The sequence below is a fragment of the Haemaphysalis longicornis genome, unplaced genomic scaffold, assembly GCF_048455015.1.
Source record: "Haemaphysalis longicornis isolate Haplotype H1 unplaced genomic scaffold, Haemaphysalis longicornis Haplotype H1 scaffold_8, whole genome shotgun sequence".
Classification (NCBI taxonomy): Eukaryota; Metazoa; Arthropoda; class Arachnida; order Ixodida; family Ixodidae; genus Haemaphysalis; species Haemaphysalis longicornis.
The window spans coordinates 172378815-172405056 of record NW_027526445.1 but is presented as its reverse complement, the minus strand read 5'-3'; the positions used below and the strand labels follow the sequence as shown (position 1 = coordinate 172405056).

The following is a 26242-nucleotide window of genomic DNA, read 5'->3' as shown; positions in this document are numbered from 1 at the left end:
GGACTGTCTTTAATTGAAATCGTAGTGCTTAAAGGTGCTAGGAAAACAACATATAACTTTGTGTATTTTCGAACTGTTTGATTTTGGTAGTGCACTAGCTACATTCTAGCTACAAAAATCTTGCAACAACATGGCTGTTTAAGAGTTTAGTTCCTTCATACGGCGTTACCAGAAAAAATACCAAGAAAAAAGGGCGACTGAACGTGTGATGCCAGCCCGTGAGGACCGTCGGTCGTCGGCCATGCTTGCACATGGTCTTGCTTCACGGTAGTATCTCGCAAAAAAAATACCAAGAAAAAATGGCTGCGACTTAGCTCCGCTAGCCTTCGATATGCAAAGCAAAATCTTGGCTTAGACTGGTTAAGTCTAGGTGTCCGCCGCAGGCGTGGTAGGAGCATTAAAAGACCAGGGAATAGAGGAGACCTGCATAATACTTTTAGAAGACATATATAAGGAGACAGAGGGAGAGAAACGACTTTATTGAATGTTCGCCTGCAGTAGAGACGAGCAAAGGGTCCGCGGAGCGAGCCCGTCTCTCGACGCTGCCTAGGGCGTCCTCGAAGCATTGCTCCGCAGGCGTCCGCCGATTCGGCGCGCGAGGGGCCTTCGGGGATGTCCCCTCGAGCACTCTGTCAGCGCCTCCCCGCGCATCTGCGTGGCGAGAGCCGCCTCGAGCTGCTGGACGGCTTGCAGCTGCTCCGTCAGGTCCGACGATGCAACCGCTCGTGCGATGGGATCCGGCAGCCGCCCCTGTGGCGCGGCCACTTCCGTTGGGTAGCGAGAACAGCGAGAATAGCGAGCTGCCGCGCGGTAGCGAGAATAGCGAGCTGCCGCGCGGTTGGTGAGCGCGCGCGCGGCGGCGTCCGCCGTCTCGTTGCGGTTGGGGTGGCCGCTGCCGTTGTTGCTGCTGCCTGCTTCCCGCGTGTTCGTGTGCGCCGGGAGCCACCTCAGGTGGGTGGCCGGCACTGAGTCTCTCACTGCACCACGCGCACTGCACTGGTACACACTCTGTTGCGGGTGAAGTTCATGATGGCCGAGCTGGAGTCGCTCAGTATCGTTGTGCATTGCGGGTCCGTTAGCGCTAGCGCGATCGCGTCTTCTTCCGCGTGCCGCGCGGACGGCGCGCGGACGCTGCACGCACTGTGCACTTCGCCGTTAGTGGCTTTCACCACCACCGCAGCGTAGGTGTTGGGTCTGTCCGGGTATCTGGCCGTGTCCACGAAGAGGGCGCCGGTGTCGTCGATGCACTGACAGGATACCTCTCATCAAGCAAAACGAGAAATTCTTGATCCGAAAGGAAGTAAGACCGGGAGGTACCACCTCGTTAAAATTATTCATAGCATGTCTGGACGGGGTATTCAAAAAGCTTGACTGGGAAAACACAGGATAAAGCATAAGCGGGGAATACTTGAGTCATTTGTGGTTTGCGGACGAGTGAGACAGCATAACACCTGCAACAACGCTTGAGGAACTGCAATCAGAAAGCACGCCGTGGGGCTAAAAATAAAGAGGAATAAATTTCAAGTAATAAGGAATAAGCATTCCTAAAACGTCCTCTTCAGCTTAGGCAACGAGATGCTGGAATAAGTAAAAAAATAGGACTACCTCGGACAGGTGGTTAGGGCTGACCCATCCACAAGAGCTAAATCCGACGCAGAATAGGTATGGTTTGGGGAACACTCTGCTAGGTCTACAAAATACTTCTGTTCCTAAACAGAAAAATCTACAACCAGTGCATACTGCCGGTGATGACATACAAAGCTGAGACTTGGCGCCTGAATAAACAACTAGAGATGAAACTTAGGTCGGCTCAATGGGCCATAGAACGAATAATGTTAGGAGTAACACTCAGGGACAGGAAACGAGCTAGCTGGGTTGCGAGATGATAGTTCAAATAAGGATGAAAGGATGAAACTAGAGTTGCGAGATGATAGTTCAAATAAGGAAAACGAAATAGACTTGGGCTGGACATGTAATGAGACGGACCTAGAACCGGTGGAGAACTAAGGTGAATGAGCGGAAACAAAGAGGTGGGTCTAGAAGAATGGGAAAGAGATTAACCCGATAGAGGGATGCAATAAACAAACGAAATTCGAGGGGCAAACTGTGGACTCGAGCCGCGCAGGAAAGGAGTGGTTGAACGTCAATGGGAGAGGCCTTCGTCCTGCAGTGGACCTGAGTAGGCTGATATTGATTATTATATTATTCGTCCAAAGCCTTCCTTTTTCTATGCTTGTCGTCCGCTTTCCGACATTTTCCGAGCCGAACGGTTCGCTCTTTCTCAGTCTGCGACGATATATTCGTGCGCTGGCACTCCTCTATTGGAACAGCTCACCCGGTGATATCCGAGATATTGTCAATTGCCGATTTCCGCCGACGGCTCAAGGCCTCTAGCTCTCGCTCAATGTTGAGATAAGAGAATACGGCCCGCCACCGCTCTCATACAATGCCAACCTCACATACGCACGCGGCGAGTCACGTGTTCAGGCGGCGAACCAGCTGTAGAGAGCCCAAGCGCCGAGCCTGCACTCGCGGCAGCACCGGGCGTCGTGCGAACCCCGGACCTCGGCACGGCGAGTCACGTGCAGCTCAGCTGCGGGCAAATTAAGGTCACATCATCCGCGACGGCGGAACCGCTGGACGAGATTAGAAAAGTTTCATATACCGAGGGCAGCTGAACGCGCTGAGATAAGCCGCATTCACGCCTCAAGTGGGAAGAAACACGTCGAGTTTTGGGTAGATAAGCCACGTTCGCGCCTCAAGTGGCAAGCACAGACGTCGAGTTTGCGCTAGATAAGCCGAGTTCGCGGAGCCGGTTACCGCGGTTTCAAGCTAGTGCTAACGGGGTCCACTTTGGGAGAGTAGTAGTAGTAGAAAACTTTATTATAAAGTCAGGCTAGCTCTCTGAGGGTGGTGCCCTTAGTCCAGGGACCCATTTGCTGCTGCGATCCGTCTTGCCCGGTCGATCAGTCCGCGCTGCTCGTCCAAGGCTAAGCTGGAAAGAGCGGCTTCCCATCCGGAAGGGTGGGAGGGGGGTGGCTGGGTATTTGAAAGGCTGCGGACAAAGCGATCCGGGAGTGCTAGTAATGGAGAACTTTCAAGCAGAAGTATAGAAATCCATGGGAGGCGCAATTGCCAGGTCTCCGACGAAGGAAGAGAGGCCGCCAGTTCTGCTCCAGCCTTGCACCACTATTGCAAGCTGCGCAAAAAGGATTTAACTGAAATACCGCAAGAAATGTTGAAAAAAGTTTGAATATCGCGCTACAGCGACGTATTATGCACAGGAGCGACGTAGAATACGCCAGCACAAAAAGTATAGTTATCAGTGCGCGAACTGCGTGTTAGCACTCAAGAGACACGATTGACGGAAATGGCGTCCTCACTAAAATCGCCCAGTCATGTTTATTGGGGTGGCTTAGGAAGGGGGCCGCCAGTCGCACACTCGAGCTTCTGTAATGTAATAGATATGGTTCCGCAAAGTGGTTTTGGCCTCGCCACTGCTTCATCAAACCTCGGCAAAACTGGGTACCACTCATTCACACTCGCACAGAAAAGTATATTTTTCCTCATGCACTCACTGCCACTCATACTCACTATTCTCCCTCACCACTCACACTCACTCGCACTCACTCTCACTCGCACTCACGCTCACTACGCGCCCTCCGACACTCTCACCCACTCACGCTCACGCTCACCATTCACCTTGACCACTGCCACTCACTCTCGCTCACGCTCACCTCTGGCCGTCAGCACTCACTCGCGCTCACGCTCACCGCTCGCCATCACCAGTCGCACCTACTCACGCTCACTCCGCGCCATCACAACCCGCACTCACTGGCGCTCGCGCTCAGCATTCGTCATCACCTCTCGCAGGCGAGTGTGTGCAGCAGACCCTCCATGAACCATGAAACGGAACAGTGTCAGTGAATTACGTTGTCAGAAGTACATCCAAATCAAATTCCTAAATGAACACGCCACGAGAGAGTTAATTCTGCGATGCCCCATAGCAGGAGCTCAGTGACGACTTGTTCCGAAGCTAAAAGCAATCCCGCCATTTACAATCATGACAGCGAGCGGCTCCTGCGACGAATATCCACCAGCGAGTGAAAGCGCAATAGCGGCGATCACCGCGGTAAGCCCCGCAAATTGAGCGAGTGCACTCGCGAGTGGCGAGCGGGGTTCACGGCGAGTGGCACTTGCACACACGAGTGTGAGCTGGGCTCACTGCGCGTGGGGCTCTCACTCACTCGCACTCACCGTCACCAGTCCAGAACGATGGCGAGCCTTACCACTCACTGATGAGTGGTGAGTGGGAGGTGGGTGAGTGCACTCGTAAGTGAGCCTGCGGAAGTATGTGCTTGATATATTAGATGATATAATATTTTTGTTTACCGTTACTGAATCGGAGACTCTTAGCTTAATTCTAAAACTAAACAGCAGCCGGGCATGTGGGGTTGATGAATTCAAAATAACGCCGATAAAAGCAGTCGCGCAATATAGATGTCAGCCACTTTCACATATATGCAACCTGATACTGAATTCTGGTGATTTTTCGGATGTTTTGAAAATTGCCAAAGTTTCCGTAATTTTCAAAAGTGGGGATCCAAATGACATGAACAATTACCTACTGATTTCAGTTCTCCTCATTTTTTCAAAAGTAATAGAACACGTAATCAATACTCGAATCTTAAGCTTCTGTAAAACTAACCATATCATCGCCGAACAATGGCTTTCAAAAACAAAAATCAACTGAAATGGCAATACTAAATATAAAAGATAAAATTATTAATAACATTGAAAAAAAATTAGTTACTATTGGAGTGTTTCTAGATTTTAAAAAGGCTTTCGATTCTATCAAACACGATATTTTGTTTCAGGAACTTGAGACATATGGAATCAGGGGAACCTGTCTCAGTCTAATCAAGAGTTACTTACATAATCGCCTTCGATACACCGAAATTGGTCACGCCAGGTCCAGCTTTAGAAAAATTAAGTACGGTGTTCCACAAGGATCTATTCTCGGCCCGCTATTATTTTTATATATATAAATGACATTGTTAACTTGCCTTTCAACCCGGATATAATATTGTATGCAGATGATACAAACGTCTTTTTTTCTGGCAGAGATCTGGCTCTGCTAGAAAGACTAACAAATTTATGGCTTGAAATTTTGTCAAATTGGCTTAGTACAAATAAAGTGAATTTAAACACAAGAAAAACAAAATATGATTTTTCGAGCTTACAACAAACGTTTAGGGCAACAGGTTTTCCTCAATTTCAGAGACGAATGTATTGAACAAGTTAGTTCACACAAATTCCTCGGCATTGGGTTCAATAAAATTTTAAGTTGGGCTCCACATATTGACAAACTTCAAACCGATATATTCGTGTGCATTGTTATTATTTATAAGATGAAATATTTACTACCAGCTTGGTTAAAAAGGCAACTGTACTACAGTCTAGCACATTCTCGCCTTAACTACTGCCTTCTAGTGTGGGGTTCAACAGGAAAAACAAACATAGAAAACCTATACCGGCTCCAACAAAAGTCTTACGCATAATTGAAAACGCACCCTACATCAGTCACAGTTCTCCATTATTTAAGAAACATGAGGTATTGACAATTATGAACACTCTAAATACAAAACACTCTTTAACTATTTATCACCACATAAGGACAGACCCTAATGACTTTTACAGAAAATACACTTCACGAAGACATGAATACGAGTTTAGGCAGGTAATATACACAAAGCCAAAAACTCGCACAAACTACGGCCACCAGAAATTTAGCTACCAGATTCCCAACGTTTTAAACAGTCACCCTGCAATTTTAACCATGGCACAAGATGCTAAATCTGAACAGGGATTTAAAAAGAAAATAGACATGTACCTTTTGGAATTGCAGTAAAAAACGTGTATTTTACTTTTTGTTTTTTTAAGAAACTTAGAGGTAATTTTTTTCCGCTCTATGAAATCTTGTACTGTAATTATTGTTTGTTTAGGAAACCTGAGATCTGTTTTTGTTCTTTCTTGCTGTGAATTCGTGAATTCTACTTATTGTTTCCTGAAATCTGAGAGCTGATGTGCATGTTTTTTTTTTCTTCTTAAGGGAATTTTCATTGTAATTAATGTGTCTTTCTGAACAGTGAAAGCTGATTTTCTATGTGTTACTTGTGTGCATTCTTCTAATATTTTTTATTGTCACAAAGTACGTACCATTTCCCGCAGGGTCATACCAAAACGGGAAGGGGGAGGAGGACGTCACCTTGTCAGGCTTTTTTTTTCTGTAGCCTTTTTGACCGTCCCCCTCGACAACTGTATAGCCATTCCTGTACATGTTGTCGCAATAAACTTTCAACAACAATAACTTTCAACAAATCATCTTTTGAGCTCGCCTTGTCCCTCCTTGGTCCGGCGTCTACCTTTCCGCCTCATCCCTCCTTCCACGCCAGCTGTAATAACGCCGTTCTTTTCCTCGCCGCTCTGCTCGTCTCGTGCCGGCTCAGGAAGACACCGGCAACACTGTCGCTCCAGGAGCCCTAACCCATAGAGTTTCTCAAAATCGCCTAGAGCGGAAAGTGTCGCGGCGATGGCACGCCGACATGGCAATTGTGGGTAGTGTGCGAATCGGATTTGCAGCAAGTGGCTAGTACAAAAGGCTATGGATTAGGCTTCTCGGCTCGGAAGTGCTTGTTAGTTGTTTTCGGTATGCTTTTCCGTTTTCGGGATGCCACTTTCTGGCATTCAATGGCTATCACATGTATGAATAAATAACAGCGTGATTAGCACTTAACGCATGTGCTCGCGTTAGTGGCGAGTTTCTTAAGACGAAGGGGTGACAACATGCAGTGACGGCGACAAGCGACGCCGAAAACGTTACTCAAAAGGTACAACAGCAGAGTGCACTGGGTGATAGCGACAAGCGAAAAAAAACTCCCCCCACCTCCCCGAAGGGGATCGTGCGGAAATGCGAATGCATTGGGTGCACCGATGAGTGCGCTACGGCAAGCAGTCACGGAGAGAGGGGCGCGTGCTCCACTGCATTTATATATATATTTTTCCGAGCGCAGCGAGCGGAGAGAGGGTACGCGGAGAGGAGAGAGAGACCCGCGCAACACGCCCGCCCCGCGCGCGAGCTCTCTCCGCCGAGCTCCGCGATGCGAGCGCCCTCACACGCCCGAGCGCGCTCCTCCTCTCCACTCACTCTTCGCTACTCCGCCCGAGCTTCGCGATGCGAGCGCCCTCACACGCCGAGCGCGCTCCTCCTCTCCCCTTGCCCTCCGCTACTCCCGCCCGAGCTACAACGTGCTCCGGTTGCTAGGCGTGCCACAGCAGTTGGTAGGCGCACGCCGGCCAACGCACGACAACCCCCGACTAAGAAATGCATTCGCATTAAAAAAAATTAATACACTGCCGCCAATCTCCTCTGTCGTCGTCGCTCGTCGCTGCAATTCACTGTATCGCCGCTGCCACTCGCTTGTGGGCTGCTTCTGGCCAGCAAAAAGCGAGCGAGGGTCCCAGCGGCCTGTTATATACCGCATCATACCGCTTGCCGCCGCCGCCCACACTATAGCCACAAAATAAGCTACGTCTATGTATACACGTCTAAGCCACACTATCCGTTTTCTGCACACATTCAGTTACGATTTTCGCATCGCTCGTCGACGCCGCTGCGTTTACTTTACTCCTTCTAGCATGGCACTACCTTGGCCAGGCGCAATGAGACAACATACATAGCTAATCAATAGGATTCAATAGGATTCAATAAGAGTTTATTGGCATAACTTCCATACAGCTGAGAGCCAGAGGCAGCCAAAAGGCAGGAGCCCATACACCAGAGTGCTGGCTGCCTCCTCAGCTGTATGTTAACAATATGTAGGACATGTGAAAATGATTATAACATATATACAGATGAGGGGAGTTATAGTTATACATACAGTAGTACAGTAGTATATACGGGTGAGGGGAGGTGAAGTGGTCACACATCTCTGTACCGCACCAAGTCTTTGAATTCCCCGACACTTTGGGCCCTCCTAGCGTCGACTGGCAAGGAGTTTCATAGCTCAGGGGCTTGGATGAAGAGGGAGTAGGAGGCACTGGTGGTGCGTGCGAGGCGCTGCTCGAGTCTCAGTGGGTCCCGTCTTGAACGCCGTAGGTAAGCCTCCGGGATGGGACAGTCGCCGTGCAGAAACTTGTACAGGAGTACCAGCCTGGAGAATAGTCTGCGTCCGTCAAGTCGAGACCACCTCAGGGTCTGCAACCGCCTCTCGTAGGGAAGTTTGGTTGTCCTGTCCAGGATATGAAGCACCGTGTTTGACGCTTTCCGTTGAACGGACTCGCCAGTATTTATTTGCCATTAAACACATTCATTAAATTTCATAATGCTTTCGCGCGTGCTTGAAGACTTTTTTGTGGTAATAAGCTACGCCTCCAAGTTTATTTATATCTGCCTGGACAAAGCAAATAAATACGACGCGATTGCATCATTCTTGCATCACTAAGTTGCATCTGCTTCGCCTGCCAAAACGCGTAGCATACGATAATGATACTGTGTTCAGAGCAAGCAAGAACACAGTTTAGGACAACCTAAATATTTTAATGACGATAGTCTTTCTTGGGCTACTTAAACCCAGAAATTTTGGTCTGTCTGTATGTCTGTCTGTCCGTCTGTCTGTCTGTAACTCGAATCAGCCACCCGGCCAATGCTTACTGCGCAATAGTCTTATATACTCACAGCCAAATGTAAACGTCTAAACCCGGTTTATATGTTCATACTTGTCAACTTTGTTGAACAAGAACAAGATATTACGCAAATATAAGACAGGAAATTACTACACAAGTGATATTTACAGTGTTCCTTTATTAAAAAATTCCTGGGTGCTTGGTTTTTCGATAGCAAATGATATTTTACATCTACTGCAGAAAACCGCCGCCTCCTGGCCGCATATAAAAAATCACGCGGCAACAGCAACGAAAGGTTCCACTAGCTAGGTTCCACGTTCTACATGGAACGCACGTGGAGCACAGCCACGCGGTTGTATAAACCTTATAGTCGGCCGCCCTGATTCACGCGCGTCTACGCCGTACTGCAGCGCTGGCATCGAGGAACTCCGCCTGTAGCAGTGGAACGCGGTAAATTCAAATCGCCTTGAGCAAACCTTTAGTGTGTTTACCTTGGGAGGAGCGCGACGGAACAGGAACAGCATGAGAGGTGAGCGGGAAAGCAAAGGGGGGCATTTCCTTGCAAATGCCTACAAAGACTATCGTCTTTCGACGACATTTGCAACGGAAGGAGCAGATACGCGGCCAATTTTTTTATCAGCTTAATATTACAAGAAACCAAAGAAAACCTGAATCAGTTTGGAGTATGTAATATTTAAAAATATATCCGGGAACGCCCGCTGTATCTGGCAGCGTGAGCCATATGCAGGACTCTTGTTTTTCTTGCTGACCCTCAAATTCAGTTAATTTAGCACTGGAACACAGCATTTTATACAAAGTAAAATTTTTTAACATCGGCACTTTTGGCAGCAATATTTTAAACAAAAACTCAATTTGCGTAGCCACAAAGTCGTTGCCGGCCATGCCACGCCGAACTTCTGGCCGACCTACACACTATGGCGGCACTCATGGAGGCGTAGAGCGCCTTCGCCGAATCACGTTGACGCTAGCGCCAGATTCCACTCTAGGTGAGTTAGTTAGAAACTCTCTGCCCTAACCAGCTGTGATAACGCCGCTCGCCTCCTCGCCGCTCGGCTCGTCTGGTGCCGGCTCAGGAAGACACCGGCAACACTGTCGCTCCAGGATCCATCTCATGGTCGGGGCTATGTCCCTCCCTTGTTGCGCCATCCACCCCCCCCCCCCCCTGCGCATGCGCGTCTCTGCTCCATTCTCCTCTCCAGCTGTATAAAAGCAGGTGCGCGCGCTGCGCGGCGTTCAGTCTGCTCCGGTGTGGAACCAACACGGAATCCCCATGCTTTGCGTCACCACATAGCTCCCTTCGGGGAGATGGTGTAATTTTTTAAGTGCGAATGCACTTTATAAGCGACCCCAAACCATCCACCGGCGGCGGCGGCGGCGGCGGCGGCGTTCGCAGTGCTCCTCTATATTTAAAAAAGAAACAGCATCCAGCGCCAGGTTTCGATCCGAGGACTTTGCGGCCGCAGCGCGACGCTCTACCGACCAAGCCACGGACGCGACGGTGATATCAGTGTTAGTGACGCGCCTTATATCTTTAACGCATTCAAACTACGTCGTCAGCGGCGTGCGTTGGCGACTCAGCGGCGTTATACCGGCTTGATAACTGCGTGGTGTACACGTGATACTACAAACCCGATGGAAGAGAAGGCGGCGAGGCGGTGGGCTGCGGGGGCCGAGCGCAAGCGCCGCAATCGGGCCGACAACCGTGCATTCGCACTTTCACATTCTCCCCCTCGGGGAAATGCGGGGGAATTTTTTCTTTAATATCTCGAATATTCGTTTGAGGTCTACGGTAAAATTGGTATATTTTTATCGGGGCAAAGAAGTCCTTTTAATGAACCAAACTTGCATTTTGTCTGCGCGGCCCATTTAATTATTACCATTATCATTAAATGAACCGATCTTGTGATGCCGCGTTAAGCCTCTATGCGGACTAGAGAAAACGGTCAGCAGTCCGTGCAGGAGAAAGCGGTTTTGAAATGCGACTTTTTTTTCTACTGTAAGGCTCGCTACGTCGATGCCGATGCCGATTCCCCATCGCGTTTGTATTGACATGTTTTGCTTTTTACCGGAAAAGTTCTCCGGTGTCCAAAATATTCATAAATGACTGAAAGGCATTTCTGTGATGACAGAACTTACAAGGACGCTGGGACTGAGATATTTTAAGGGGCCGTGAAGACAAAGCTGAAGCTTGGTTGATTCAAACGATTGCCTCGTAAAAATAGCACTGAGACTACTCTTAACCTAGGCCTTACTCAAATTCTCTATAAAATGAGGAAAAACAAAGAATAGGCATTGCATTCGCACGCCACTTTTCCGCCCTTATGACGTCATAGTAGCCACTTGCTGTGATAGGGAAGGGCCGACAAAGTCTAGCGCAAATGAAACAGGAATTATGAGCTCCAAGTGTCTCCCCCGTTTTTAGAGCGAAGCGGTATACCTCTAACCCCAACGGTTTCATCTTCGTGGGCGAAAATGCCAAGGCAGCAAGGCCTAAGACGCCGAGCGCATGCGTTTGGCTAATCAGGCGTAGAGTATAGGTGGTATTCTTTGGAAAGCTTAGCTCTCCATTTTTTTGCTTGGAAACACTGGAAAAGGCCAGGGGAATGGCCGATGCGCCACAGACATGGAGTGGCTTGCGCCACTGTGCCGGTGCGCCGCAGAAAAAAAACACCGGCGTGCGTCGTCTGCTCCGTTTCAACCCGATTCTCGACGGCGGTGTCAACAGAGATGTTATTAATCGCACTCATGTTGGAGCCGAGGTATTACTTCGCGTTAAGTGGGGTAGAGTTTGAAACGTCCAACATACATCATGTGCTTATATAGCATGGGCAAGTACGACCATCCCGCTGAGCCCGACGTAACCAGCCACGGCGCACTCACACGGTTGCCTGAATGCGTGCCACGCCTGTGAATTCAAGCTGTACAGATCAGAATTTGTTTAAGGAAACCACAAAACAAGCAGCGAAACTGCATTATTGAGGGTAAAACGCTTGGGAACACTGGTATCCCCCTTCCCCCGCATGTGTTAATGGTAAAGATTATCTTTGCAGATTATCTTTGAAGGCTATGCAGAACTAGTGTCACTAAATATAGCAGTTCTTGCCCAATATGCCGACCGCGTGCGTCAGGATAGGCAGGACCCAGCATTTGCCGCCGGAAAAGCCGAGGGTAGTTTCGGTAGATAAGGTTTCACCGCACTGCCACTGAGGCACGAAATTCAGAAATGGCGGCCATTTTGGCGTTTATCAGTGCTGCGATTTTGCCGCACCGACGGCTTCTCCATTGACTTCGATTGGGTGGTTTGTTAGCAACACTACCGAAGATGCAGTAAAACGACAACTTCGGACGCACTTGTGCAGCTTAAATGCTGTTACACGCGTTATCTTTCAATATATTCGGAATGACGTCAGCCGCCCGCAGCCGCAGAGCAGGGAGGACAAGCTAATCCTACCAGAGTTGGCCAAGTAAAACGCATAAACAACAAAACGGCGGCGCCTATGAACCATCGCGCTGTGAACCAATGCCATGTAATGTGAACTGACCAATGACCATGGCGGCGCCACGGAGCAATAGGATAAAAAGAGTGCCCATGCTCTGTACCTTTATCTAGTGACACTAGCCGAGCGCAAGCGACAAGACCGCCGAAATTACAAGGAGTATTTCATACCCTCCTCCAGACACATTGGTAGTGGTTTACGACAGCTTTGCTAGACATCGACTGTCGCAAGGCGGAATGGCTACCATTTTTTTGTGCTCGTTTTTGTGCGGTCGTCCGGTTATGTAAATTTTTCATTTGTCAATAAACAAAGTGTGCCTCTCTTCCGGAGAAGCGCTGAGCGTGCTATGAAACACCAAATCGTTTGATATAACACAATTTGTTATTTTGTTATTTTGGCCTTTTCCAGAACGGTTCACTTGTAATTGTTTAGGGGTATTACGTAGATTTCTGTTTTATACAGGTGTCTTTGTACCTTTCCGACAATTTTCCAAATTTATTCAAAAACAGTTATAAAATGCATGTAAACGCAAAGCCATTTTCGCGCGAGGCCCGAGCACCGCAGGACAGAGGTCAGTGGGAATGGTTTTTGTCCTGCCGTGGGCTGAGCAGGCTGCTGCTGCTGATGATGATGATGATATTGATGATGAAGATTTTGGCGTAGAAAAATGAAGCACACCCAATCGTTGCGTGGATATGGGAAATTCCTAGTTCCGTCTTTCGCCTGCCGTATGTGATGGCTTGTAGGTGGATGCTTCGTATGGCCTGGTGGCTTGACGTTCCTTGAGCCATCGCGGAAATTTGCAGACAAAAAATTCACGTGCTAACCATAACATCATAAAAAGGCAGTGTCCATGGTGGTATGCTGAGAGATGTGATCGCAATGCAACATATTTTTTTTCTGTCGCACGATCCTGGTCCACCCTTGTGACTGCCCAACAAGGCATAGAAGAGACAAATAACTGAAAAGCATTCCCGGGGAGGGCACGACTTATGCTAAGTTCTAGCACAGCCGTCCATGCGCCGATTTATTATGGGAATGAAATAATATTATCGACGAAACACAGTGTCTCAGCATGTGTGTTGGCGGCGGTTGCTTTTTTGCATCCCGCTTCCTCCACGCGCCACGAGATGGCGGGCCACTCCCAGCGCGGGCAGAGGCCGAACACCAAAAGAACCCGCCACTGACTTCCCGTGAATCATGGGAGGCAGCCCCCGCCAGCCCCGACTTACAGATCCAAACGGACCTAATCAGCCGGGCGAAGGCGGGAGCAGAAGCCACTGGAGCCCTGGACAAAGGGTTCCACCTATGATTATTTCATCCTTTTCTCCCCTTCCCCTTTCTTCCATCTTTACTTCAATAAAGTTTATTCAGTCAGTCAGTCAGTCAGTCAGTCAGCAGAGCCTTTATTATGGTTAGGTAATGAGTTCTACGCGTCATGCGTAGAACGACAATGTGGACCGGTTTTGGTCGAGTGCGAAACTGCAATATCCATCATTCTTTTATCTTGTTCTTTTAAGAGCCATGGACGGAGACAAAATACATGTTGGCTTGTTTGCAAAGACTGCTGCATTCCTATAACAGTGTAGCCTAGTTTATCGCGAACCTCAGGCAAAGAATCATGATATTAAAGAAAACATATCAGTGGCGAATATTTACAGTCACTTGTCGGCGATTCTTCTACGACACTGCAGAATATTGTCTGTGCGATTGGCGGGAGTCGACATAAGTCAGCGCCAAGAAACCGGACTGGGCGGTTACTGGGGGGCCTCCGGTTCCATTAAAAGGTATATCCCTTCAATGCTAACGTGAAGCTATTTAAAGAAATGTCTTTAGTGCGGTCCGCAGTACTTTATAGGTAACTCCCGACCATATAACGTAACTGCAGCGCGAAATTTGAAAGTTTCCGAATGCATCTTGCGTTTTTTCGCCCAAAAAAGGTCTCTCACGGCTGGAATAAAGCCAGCTGAGTTATAAAGGGCTAGTTGTTTCAAACTGAAGAAAACTGTATTTTTTCTTCATGACCTCTTTCACGTTTTACATTTCGAAATAAACACCGTTTCTGTTCATATTAACGCGAAGCTTTACTGTTCTCACTAATTTCGTCTGTAACGCGAAAACGCCGAGGTGAAATAATAAACCTTCCCGGTGGCCGGAATCGAACCTAGGTCCCTCAATTTATGAAGCCGGCGTCTACCCGATTGCTCTATTTCGACAGTTTGTTTTTCTTTGCGGCATGAAAAACTGCACTCATTACATCCTACAAAAGGCGTCAGTCATCCAAGATGTACATCACTGCAGCTAAAATAAGGCATCCGTCAAAACTCCGGCAAGCAGACGCACGCGTACAAACGATGCAGCTATTCTGCTGGGTCACTTTGCGCCGCATTACTGCTACCCACCAACGCAGCCTGCTCCCGACAAATAGACTTCGTTGGGCGAGGGGCTTCCCAGTGCCCGTCAGTCATGGGGCACGTCTACGCCATGACCACAAATATATCGTTGGGCACTCCAGTGGCATCTCCAAAAGGCAAGAACCGCATTGTAGAAGGGGCAATGTGCATTTACGTTTTAACAGTTCGTTGCAACACATCCCAGAAAAAAAGACCCCATCCCGGCCCAAAACAAAACAACGATATGGTTTCAAGTTGATTACATAAGCGGCAATTGCCACACCAAGGAATAGACATGCCTTTTTCGCGATACCATGATTTCATTGAGAGTGTTAATGTATGCAGCTTTAGTAAAAACGTTATTGCATTTGGCAGAAAACACAACGTATGACACGCGTCAAAGTACTCTCCTTATGGTGGCCATCACTGTAAGGCTACTCGAAACGGTTTGGAAAACTTACACGACAACAAAGGACTCCGTCACGAGAAAGCTTAGCGTCAAACCGTCGTGGTCGTTTGACGAGGGGTGCATGATTTTATGTTGACGGCGCACCAGCAGTTGTGGTAATATCTGTGTCTGCATAAGCTCCTGGCTTCATGCCATAGACATCCACCTCAGAGACTATATCTTGTTTTTTTTTCATATTCCATCCAGATGCATGCACAAGTGACGCGGATTGCAGATCTGTATGTAAGAAGTACCCAGGAAAAAAATTAACCTCGACGCAGTGTCAAAGCGACCATTGCCTTTGCGAGTATGAAGAAGGTGACTCTCTCTTTACTTGCTTTGCTCTGTGCTTCGTATGTGGCCTTCGACACAGATGTTCACACCTATTATTTGTATTCTCCGGGGAGTACCCTTTGTATCAAGCCTAATAAGTGGGGCTTAAATTGGTTGCTTAAACCTTTTTCCCTAATGGGGCTCATCCCATGCCTTACTTCTATCCCATGGCTTTCATACTTGCACTTCACTGTCTCGTGAACTGAAAGAAATAGTTTTCGAAATGAATGAGTGCAATAACGAGTTTTACCATACCATTACCAAGTCAACCTGAATGTTCCTTCCTAAACAATATCTTGACAACCTGAACGGTCAACCTAAACAATATCTTTGATTCAGTGTGTATACGGCTTAAAACATACCTAAGATCGACAACTCCGGCATTGAGGAATCAGAAACACATCAAATGGTTCATGTGCTCGTGCTTGATAAGAAAATGCTACAAATAAGTAGTAAGAAAAGATTAGGACATGATGGAAAGGTACTGGAACAAAATATTTACAAGCCTGGCCACTCACCAATGGAGGTATCTCGATATGCTGTGAATGCCGAAAATAAATTAGACTAAGTGCGGATCCCTCCAGTCATCCATTCGCTTTGGTGGTATGGCAGTGAATTGCACGAGCAGTGCATTACTGCAAGCATTGCTAAGAAGCAAACACCCCTTTTAACTCCTAACAATATTGACAATAATGCGTATATTTTGAATAGTTGAACACTGCGATATCTCCGAACGGAGACAGTGCGTTGCAAATCGACTCGAGTAGCGAATACAATCGGAGCAGTATTCCAAGTTTTCAATAGTTGCATAGCTTTGTTATATACAAATATACATAGACATTTTCGGCCTATGCTGTGATACGAAGCTGCTACTATCAAGGGGTTACTACTAACGAGTTATACACTCACACCTAGCATGACAATACCAACATGTTTTTACTGCGTACGAAACTTTATCTCCATTGTTGTTTACTTTGTTCCTTCTGATTTTCTATTTCTCACTGAACAGCCTTTTAGATCCTACTAAGTTGATAGCACACCAGCGGTTGTCCCAGGATCTGTGTCCGCACAAACCTGTCTCCAGGGCACAGATATTTAGCTCGGCGCTACATCGTGCTTTTTCTTGTTGTTTTTGTCTCTCAGGATGTACAGGGATATTCGATTGCAGAATGGTGTGTGCGAAGACGTACCCTGGCAAAAAAATGCTCTCGACGAAGTGTGGCAGTGATAAGCAATGTCGCTGCATATATTTGGATGGTAAGCTTATATTTTATGGTTTCTTTTGTGCTCCGAATGTGCGCCTCCGATGCAGATGTTGGCACTCATTGTTTAGGCTCTTCATCAAGTGCTCTTCATCGCAAGCATAAGACCGGTTGATTCAAACGGAACTTTATGCAGGCCTGTCTTTATGTGGAAGCATATATGTGACGGCCTAAATTTAATCCCTCCAGATTGATATTTTCTCTTGGCTTGCTCTTGAAGTGGGCAGGATAAGCTTTTCAAAGTGATTGCGTAAAATATTGCTTGGACAAGGAACAGGAAATATTGCATGGAAACGTTACAAGCTAAATTCTCCATACGCAGTTTGCTCCCTATACACAGTTTTCGTTAAATTGTAATATTTATGCGTTACCATTTTCTATTAGCAGCTTAATTTAGCGACGCAACTGCGTTTTACACCGCTCGGTTAGATAGTCTGCTAGAGGTTGACCTTGACACTTATTCGTTACCGCCTTTATATTTGTCTTGATTTTTGTCAAGGGAAATGCCTTGGTTCATGCAATGCATTGATGGCCAGAAAGTATTGCCGCAAATGGTGGCAGTGATGAGCACGCTCAGATTGTCTGATATTTATACGTCAGGCTGTGGTATTGATGGGGGCTTGATATAAATTTGTACGACATGCGTCTTAAGAGGCTGGTGTTTGGTGCTGCAAAACATGTTTGAAGGCATTTGAGTCTCCTGACTTGCCTTGAAGGCAATGGTCTTCCCCTGGCGATACTTATCAAATATTTCTTTACTTCTGAGGACGGAAGCAAACAGTGTGTTTGCTTCCGTCCTAATGAAACACATTCTTTGCTTCCCCTCCCTACTTTCCGGCCCCTGCTGTGGTCTTACTCGCATTGGCTGGGTTTCTTTGTACATCAAGAAACGGCGCTCGCCTCTCCGCAGAAATCATGGGGTTTCTTTTGTCTTATAAGTGACATGTGTCTTGGGTGTTCTTTTATGGCTATCGCTGTTATCCTGGTGCTGGATGTACTCCAAACTAAGGAGGTGAACCAATCCTCAATGTTCATCAGAGGGTTTCCTTCATCAGTGCTATAAAAACACACGCAGTAAATTCACTTGGGAACCCACACGTTGCTGTCCACAACACGAGACCCCTTTTGCTCCATGTGTTTCTACTTCACCGCCACCGCAAGGAGAAAATATAAAACCTGAATATTTTGACAACACGTTTTCGACGTGACAAAAAGCTGGGTGTAAATAAATTGCAATAATCCACACCTATTTTTCCGCAGAAATGGCGGCAGCTTGTTCCTTTGTTCCTTAGATGCGGGTGGTAGCTTTCAGATAAGCTGCTGGTTTTAGTACGCCCTCGGATTTCCCGCGGCGAGTAACAAGAAATGTAGCTCCTAATGTGCAAGAAACAGCACCCTGAACGGGAAAATAGGCTGTCATGGAAGAAAGCGTTATATTTTACGCCGTATTTCTAAAACGAACATGAGAAGCTTATTTCTCTCCGCCTGTGGCACAACTTTCATTGCAGGTGGCACTGGAACAGCTATACGCCCATCTGTGCTCACCATCGCTATCATCTTGCTGACAACCTTGGCAATGATTCCTGCTCCAGCTGAGGGGAAACTCGGGGCGCTGCTGATACCATCCGCCATTTTGGGGCTCTCAACCAGTCAGCTTGCTTTCGGCTAGCATCACGGCCGCCCAGGTTGCTTGGCTACCCGCATGTTTCGCTTCCTTGTTGGCTTGCAGTTCGGGACCAGAGCACCAACCATGGAATTAGTGTCAAGACGATCAACGACCTGTTCCTAATTATTTTTATTTAGATTTTCGGGCGTGGGAGCTACACCTTGGCTGTGAATACGTACTTTAGTTAATGGTTCCGGATTAGTTATGCCCACACTAAAGATCTTTACCTGCTCCAAAACCTCGACACGCGGAGTTTCTTCCTTTTTTTGCATCCGGAAAGGCAGCCAACGCCACAGTGACCGAAATTGAACCCATGAGCATCACAACGTTTTTTTCTGCGCAGCCACCGTGGCAAGCAATTTTGCCAGTTTTAAACATTTCGACTTTACACCCGCTCTCTTCTTGCCAGATTGGTCTGGACACTGTTGCGTTGTGACTAAAGACGAATACAAAAATTTGACATCTAGCTGTCAGAGTTTGTCATGGAATCTCATGATAAGTGTTCTACGCCTGCAGCAAGCTGCCAGATGCAGTTTGCGTGCTCTATGGTTAGATCAAGGTTACCCGTGACTTCTTATTCACAGGTTGCGAAGTGCAAGCACTGCCTTTCCCACTGCCTTCCGAATGCCATGAAAGAACCAAATCTCACGGAACACCACTTGTATACCATGTTGGCGCCATCACAACCCGCTCGATGCCGATCTACGCCGAGAAATACTGTGTTACCTTGGGTCATAAACCCTGAAATGCAAACCATAAAGTTCATGAACTGCCTCCTTGATGATTCATGTATCCACGCCTTTTTCTGGGTCAAGGCACCGTTATAGGCTGGAGAGTTGGAACAGGCCTAAGGGTTCACCGACATTCTAGGTCCTGATTGTCCAGGCCAAGAAACTCGACACCAGCTCCAGAAAAGTAATTCGACATGGTAAAACGCTCGAAAAGGCGGAGACGCAAGAAAGCGCCCTTCTCAGGACCGTCGAACGCGTGAACTGGGGCATTGTCGAAATAAGAGCAATATAGATAATATAGCATACTTACATATGAACTTCTATGTGAAAGCTGCGCCATCCATGTATTTGGTCATGCTTCTGGCGCAAATATATGCATATTGGTCTTTTTTGCAAATCAAGGTCTAGATGATGTCGAGTGAAACTTTCCTTTCAGTGTTCTTGTGTCCCCGTCTTTTCCCGCTTTTTACCATGTCGAAGTTCTATCACCAATTATCCCAAATTTCTGAGTTGTCCAGAGAAGGAAGAAGTACTTTCAATTAAAACCCTGGGTCGAGCACACCTAGGATCGTCATCCTGTAAATGTAGTTAAGATTAATTTGTTGCTTGTGAATTTTTTGGAGGAAGTACAAGTCTGTGCATCTTAACTACAAACAACCACAGAGATATCAGAACAGAAGGACTGGTTCAGATTAATAACTGATCACTTGCTTCTTCTAAGCACTTGCTTTAGAAAGTCAAGGCGAGTTGTAAAAGGGGCAAAAAGTTCCCAGGCTTTTCTTGCTCGCTGTGTAGTGTGTGTTGTAGTGTCAGGTGCGTGGCGCAAGCTTGTCTAATGCTTACGCGCAAGAACCCAGCGAGCATCTTTCATCCATGAATACGTACTTGCTGTGCAGTTTTGTATGTTTCCACCTTCTTCGTTGTTCACGTCTATGTGCGGAGTTTGCTTTGCTCTCTAAATGGAGATCGTATTTTCGCTATTATAGGAAACAATGTGTCCAAGAATTGTTTGAGATGTTTTGCCTGTTGCTTCGAAACTAAGGACGTCTCAGCCTTTTCTTGTAGTGGTTGTTAAGCGAATCGAGGGGTTTTCTGAATTCTCCAAAAACAACGGCATTTCAAGCCGCAGAATGTAGTTAAGTTTAGTTGGCGGTCAACAGTCTTAAATGCAGCTCTGTCGACAACTGCGCTCCATACTCAGGCTCCCTTTTGGCCGCAAGTTGGTCACCAGCCGGATTGCAAAACTGGCCACCTCGATTTACCCTGCAGTTGCCCCAACTATAAAGTTATGTTTTGTGGACATTGGCCAGCACGGGGATGGGGTCTTATCATTTGTGTGCACGAACGCCATTCTACAAACTGACCCAGTGCTCCACGTCTGCATTGTCTATGGTGGTCTCAATCCTGGCGTTCATACTAGGACACCATAACTAAGGGGGTAAAGGTGCTCATTGTTTCATAACGCGGGGCCGTAGTTGCACCTCAGAGACGATGGATGCTACGAAAATCCGTGATTGGCACCATTTGTTTAGCCGTGCTACTTATTACTTGGGGCAACGCCTTGTGGACGTGGAATGACTGAAGGATTGGTAGAAGGACGAAGTTGACGCACCACCCTTTACCAAATGATGAAAAGCAAAACTTTCTGTTTGTATTTATAGTAAGTGCTCCAAAATTACGGTGTACGAGGGATTCAAAATTGGAAAGATCACCATCCCTTCTTCCGAAAATTCTGCTTGTGCTCAGGAATTTTTTAAGTAGAGAGATGCTCCATTTCCTTCATGTAGTAGAGCTTGCTATTATCACTTCAGCTGCAGCGCTGAGAGCTGCAAGGACATGACCCAAGTGTTTTTCCGGCAGGTGTGAGCCTCGGTTGTACAGGCATGAGCTTAAGTTTCCCTAACATTTTAGCGGTGACACAAGGTAACCGCTGCGCCTTCAGGTGACGCGACGCCTGCTGTTGAGACCGCGCACAACGCAGTCGTAGCCTGTGTGCATCACCTATGCCTCACGATCCGATAAATATGCGCCAGGTGAACCTCGCTGACTTTTCAGGCTGGTGTTCAACACACCTTCTGTGGAAACAGCATGACCGCGTAATCGGCGGTTAGACTGCTCCACAGACGAAGTTGGCGGGATAGTGCTTGTATCGACTTTATGGCTCTTTTGCGTTCTCCAAAACGTGCATTGAAGCAGACGAAAATCAGTTTCAGAAATAAGGCGGTGGACTGGAAAGTTCCAAAATCGAAATATTTCTCTAGGCGATGAGTAGTCGAAGAAATAAGGAGGCACGAAAAAGCACTTGAAAGTATAGCGTGCAGGCAACACTGATAGGCGGTGCCTGAGCAGTGCGGGAGTCTCAGCAGCAGGCACCCCCTCAACCACTTTGGCAAGTGCTTAGTTTTCCCCACCACTCCCGCGGTCATAAACTGAAACTCATGGCAGTACCTAATTTGCACCACATTGCAGTTGCAGCAATAATGTTTCACCAAAGAAAAATACGTGAGCTTGTTAAAAGATATCCTGAGGGGACAGTCCTAGTGCATGTGTGCTCCACTTTATGTTCTTATGTTTCCTTTCCTTGTGTATGTGCCTTGAAAAGTACTGCAATCGCTTTATTAAACCAAGTGTAAACCATCATTGTGTCTCTGTATGCTTGCTTGGGTTCCGTAGTTTGGGCTTTTCATGGTTTACCTGCCGTGGTGTTCCATCACTCTTCTTATTACGTGTGGGCACCAGCGAGCAATCCAACGCTCCGCATGGTCACCGTTACCAAAGTTGGCAGCAATAGGTGGTGCGGTACATGTGTTCTTTTTTTCTACCGTGCGTTTCTCTACTAAGAAGCTCCCGTATGAGATGTCTTTTTTCGTGCTTGTACTGAAAGGGCGACTTCCAAAATTATACTCACGACATGCCAAGTCATACCCACTCAAGGCAATTGGCTCTTAGGGATAAGGATTTATTTGTAGAGTTTGTCTGCTTTTCCTTAGTGCCCTCATATTAATACTGTTATTTTTGTAGTGTTCTTCAGGCAAAGAGTGAGGTTGGACGCCGATATGTGATTGACAGGCATAGCGTTGACGTACAACAACGTCAATCAGACAACCCGCCGTCTGACGTAGAATGAATTTGATTAGAAAACACGCCTGCATGTTTTATCACGCTGCGGAACACATTAAAGCAAGATCGACCATTATGGGCCCGGAGAAAAGAAGGTCAGAGTGTCTAGGCTCTTTTCAACAAGAGGGGCTCAGACATCCCGGTCCTGGCATTAATTCATGGCTCCAAAACCTAAAACAAGAAAGGAAGCAAATTCGGCCACCTTTGTTATTGAGATGCGAAAACTGAGGAACCCGCGCATCTGGTGGTCTTCGTTAACTTGACATTCCTTGGGTCTGCGACTGTTATCCGTAGATCTCAAACTGATGCTGCCGAGCGCACGCCGTCTCTCTCTGCTAGAAGAACACCTGCCCGTCAGCGATTACATCATCACAAGGCGCATGTGCGCCTCAACGGGCACTCTCCCCGCCTGCTCGACCGCTCCTTTTCTGCTGGCAACTTTCCCTACATTTTTGGCCCAGAATTTTCTTCCTCTACACTGGGCTCCGCCTCCAAGGTTTGTCGACCCGGTATCTCCCTAGCTTGCTTTGGGTCCACACGCGGAAGGAGTTGAAAGCGCAGTCGGTGAGCGCAGTCGGTAAGCGCCGGAAAGCGCAATCGGTAAGTGCCCGGTAAGGAAGCACACCAGAACGCAGTCACGCTTGCCGAGTTAAATGTGGTGAGCCTAACCTCACAGAAAGGTAAGCATTGGCTGGCCAACCATCTAAATAAAAAAAACAGACACACCTTTCCTGCAACAAACCAAAATTGCCTCACAAGAGGATGCCCAAAAATTTGTTCGGTTTTTTGCCACAAATTTGGGCGGGCGGAACCGCCATTATAACCCGAAAGCATGATTTCTAACCGTAATTGACTGTGAGCTGGCAAAGGACGGGCGTTTTTTTATCGTCGACGTCCTGGTCGTAGGGGAGCTTACACACTTTGTGGGCGTTTATGCACCGAATGACCAGGCAGCGTGTGGCACTTCTTTTCTTCCATTCGGGAGATTTTCGAGGTTCCGGGCCGTCTCGCCCTAGCAGGCGATTTAACTGTGTTGTCAATGCCAGCGTCAGAGCGGGTGCTCTGTTTGTGGTGGATGTATCGGCTCGTATTTTGAAAGCGATCCTTCGCGAAGGTGACCTGATTGACGTGGGGCTGCAGCACGGGTGGTCAACCATTCGCTTCACCAGGTGGCGGGGCACGTCTCAAGCTCGTTTATATCGAGTCTACTTGACGCGTGACGCTCTATCCCTAGTGACCGATTACGCCGTCGCCCCTGTCGCTTTGTCGGACCATGGCCTTGTAGTATGCCCCCTCAAAATCAAGCCCGAATTCAAAATAAACGTCGGCACTCGTTGGCTGAGGAACGCTATGGTCCTTGACAACGCTGATTTCCTCGACCGCAGAAGAGGGGAGATCGAAGCGCTCAACGCTTCAACCGTCGCCGCAATTGCGTGGGAGCGTTTTAAAATGCGCGTCAAGAGCGCAGCTGCCGCAGTCGATCAACAGGCGGCGCGAGAAAAAAAGGCGAAATTAAGTCGACTAGTGGAATATCTGCGCTCCCTAGTAGAGGCGGATGAGGAGAGACCGGGATTGTTCACCGAGGATATACGCAGCATCAAAGGACAAATCCGGTTTGAGCTCGAAAAACGATATTAGGGGGCTCTTGTGCGGAGCAGGGAGGAACGAGTAGTGTCCGAGATACAGCCATCGAAGCTCTTCTGTGCTTTCAAGAGAGCAAGGACTGTCTCTAAAACAATGTGCGAAGTGAACCACTCTGGTGGTATTGCTAGTGGGAGCGGGGAGTTCGCGACTGCCTTGTGTGAGTACTACGGTAAGCTGTTTTCTTTGCGCTCAAAACTTGACGATCCCCCACCTGATGTCCTTGGTGAGCTGCCCACGGTCGCTGAGGACGTCAGGGCCATAATAAAAAGCCCGATAACGGTCGAAGAGGTAAAACATGCGATAAAAAACTGTCAAAGGTTAAGTAACCGGGGCCTGGTGGGATTGTTTCTGCATCCTACCAGGTATTCCGTGCAGAGATCAGCCCTGTTCTGGTATCTGTCTTCGATAATATCCAAAACACAAAAGTGCTGCCACCTTCAATGTGGATCAGTAATTTGGTCCTCATACCCAAAAAATCTGTCTACGATATGGTACCGAATGTGGAACCTTTCAGGCCCATCAATTTACTGTCGACGGGCTGCAAAATCGTAGCACGCATCCTGGCCCGACGACTCTAGATGCGGATTTAGGGGCCGCTTCATTAACACCAATTTGCATCGCATGTGGACGGTCTGTGAGGTGGCAGAGTCAGGCACTCACCCTTTAGCTGTTCTACAACTCGACCTTAAAAGGCCGACCATTTAGACTACGCATTTCTGTTCAAGCTTTGTAGTCAACGTGGGATAGGTGATGCAATATCAGATCGGATAAAGATCTGCTACACAGAAATAACTACCAGCGTCATCATAAACGGAAAAATGGGGCCGCCCATCAACATCGGAAGGTCGGACAGGCAGGGCTGCCCCATGTCCCCTATTCTATTCGCCCTGTATATAGAACATATCTGCAGGATGGCAACAGCGTCCAAGTCGATCCTAGGCTTAGTTCTCGGAGACGAAAAAGGTCTTGGCCCTGGCGGACGATGTAGCCTTTGTGTGCTGATTGACAGAGCAGGCGGGAGAGGTTGTTGCAATGGCCGAAGCATTTTGTCGATTCTCCGTGGCTCAGCTCAACCTTTTGAAGTCAAACGGAGCATGGCTAGGCGAACGTCTCACCAAACCTTAACAACTCCACGGAGTTCGATAGAAGGGGGCCATAACCCGCTACCTTGGGGTAAACCTAGAATCCGGCACAGCCATCGCCCCCCGGTGGCAGACGAAACTAGCAGCTGCTGGAAGGAACTTAGAGTCCTGGAAAGCGCGGTATATTGCCCTCTTTTCTAGGGCACATTTTTTCAACGCCATGGCATATCACCGTGGCAACGCCGTGCCATAGCCCGTGTCTCGACTATTGATGCAGGATCAGTGGCCAAGCTACAGCGTTTGTTTGCGGTTTTCGTCTGGCGATCCACTTATCAGCCAATGCGCCGCACCAACATTTTCTGGAGTGCCGAAGCCGGGGGTCTTGGGCTTATTAACATTGAACGTTACCTGACTGTACAGAGATTTATGTACTTCCGTGATCACAGTGATGGTTTCCTCTACGTAGTTCTCCAAAGTGTAGGCGCCCTACACCTGGCCCCATGGTTTGTAACAGCACAGCTTGCATACGGTGCCAGTGCAACAGGCTTTTACAGGGAAGTGGCGGGGGCACTGGTCCTCTTGCAGGAACTCTTCGCCCGGGAGTATTTGTGCGCAGTGAAGCAGAGAAAGCTCTACTGGGATTTGGTGAAACAGACCCTCTCAACCCCCCTTGTACCGCTCACAACTTCTAGGCCGCCTAAAAGGTGACGTCTTACGGCGTGTGCGGAAGCTGCCCATCCCAACAAGTTCGAAAGATATCTTCTTCTGTCTGTGCACAGGGATACTCCCAACCAAGGCGAGGCAGGAAGAGCGGGGTTTCTTCCTCCCCGGAGGGGCCAACTGTCCGCTGTGTGGAAGGCGGGAGACGGCTGAGCATGTAGTCTTGGAGTACAATACGGCATTGCATTTCTTGGACGGGCTGCAATGCTCGTGTGGCACACAATGGCAGCTCACCTGGAAACACTTAAGGTTCTTGGATGCTGAAATGGAATGCCCACACCACCGAAATTGTGTCCGTGTCATAGGACTCCACTACAAACACCTACAAATCAACCCTTTCTGACGTTTCACCATCATGGCAGCTTCGCCCCGTGTCGTGCGACGTGTCTTTTGTAGCAGTTGATAAACACGAGTGCCCACAACTGCAATTCTGCACCACTTCTTGTTTCTTACACATAAATACAAGGGAGCACAATTTTTTAGCGACGCGTCAAAAACAGCCCTTACCGTGTGTTGTGCTGCGCACGGACCTGATTTTAGGGTATCTAGTACACTAAACTCGAAAACCAGCATTTTTACGGCTGAAGCCTTTCCAACATAAAATTCCCAAGTCCGTCATCTTCACAGATTCCGTGAACGT

General features: G+C 47.9%; 1 protein-coding gene across 1 annotated transcript in view; it reads left to right on the top strand.

The window, feature by feature from the left end:
- The window catches only part of LOC144149134 (uncharacterized), a 36842-nt gene extending 30534 nt beyond the window's left edge, over positions 1-6308 (top strand). The window contains exon 6 of the mRNA XM_077680672.1: positions 6232-6308. Within this exon, the coding sequence (XP_077536798.1) occupies positions 6232-6293 (62 nt within the window). The 3' untranslated portion in view covers positions 6294-6308. The remainder of the gene's footprint in view (positions 1-6231) is intronic.
- The last annotated feature ends 19934 nt before the right edge of the window (positions 6309-26242 follow it).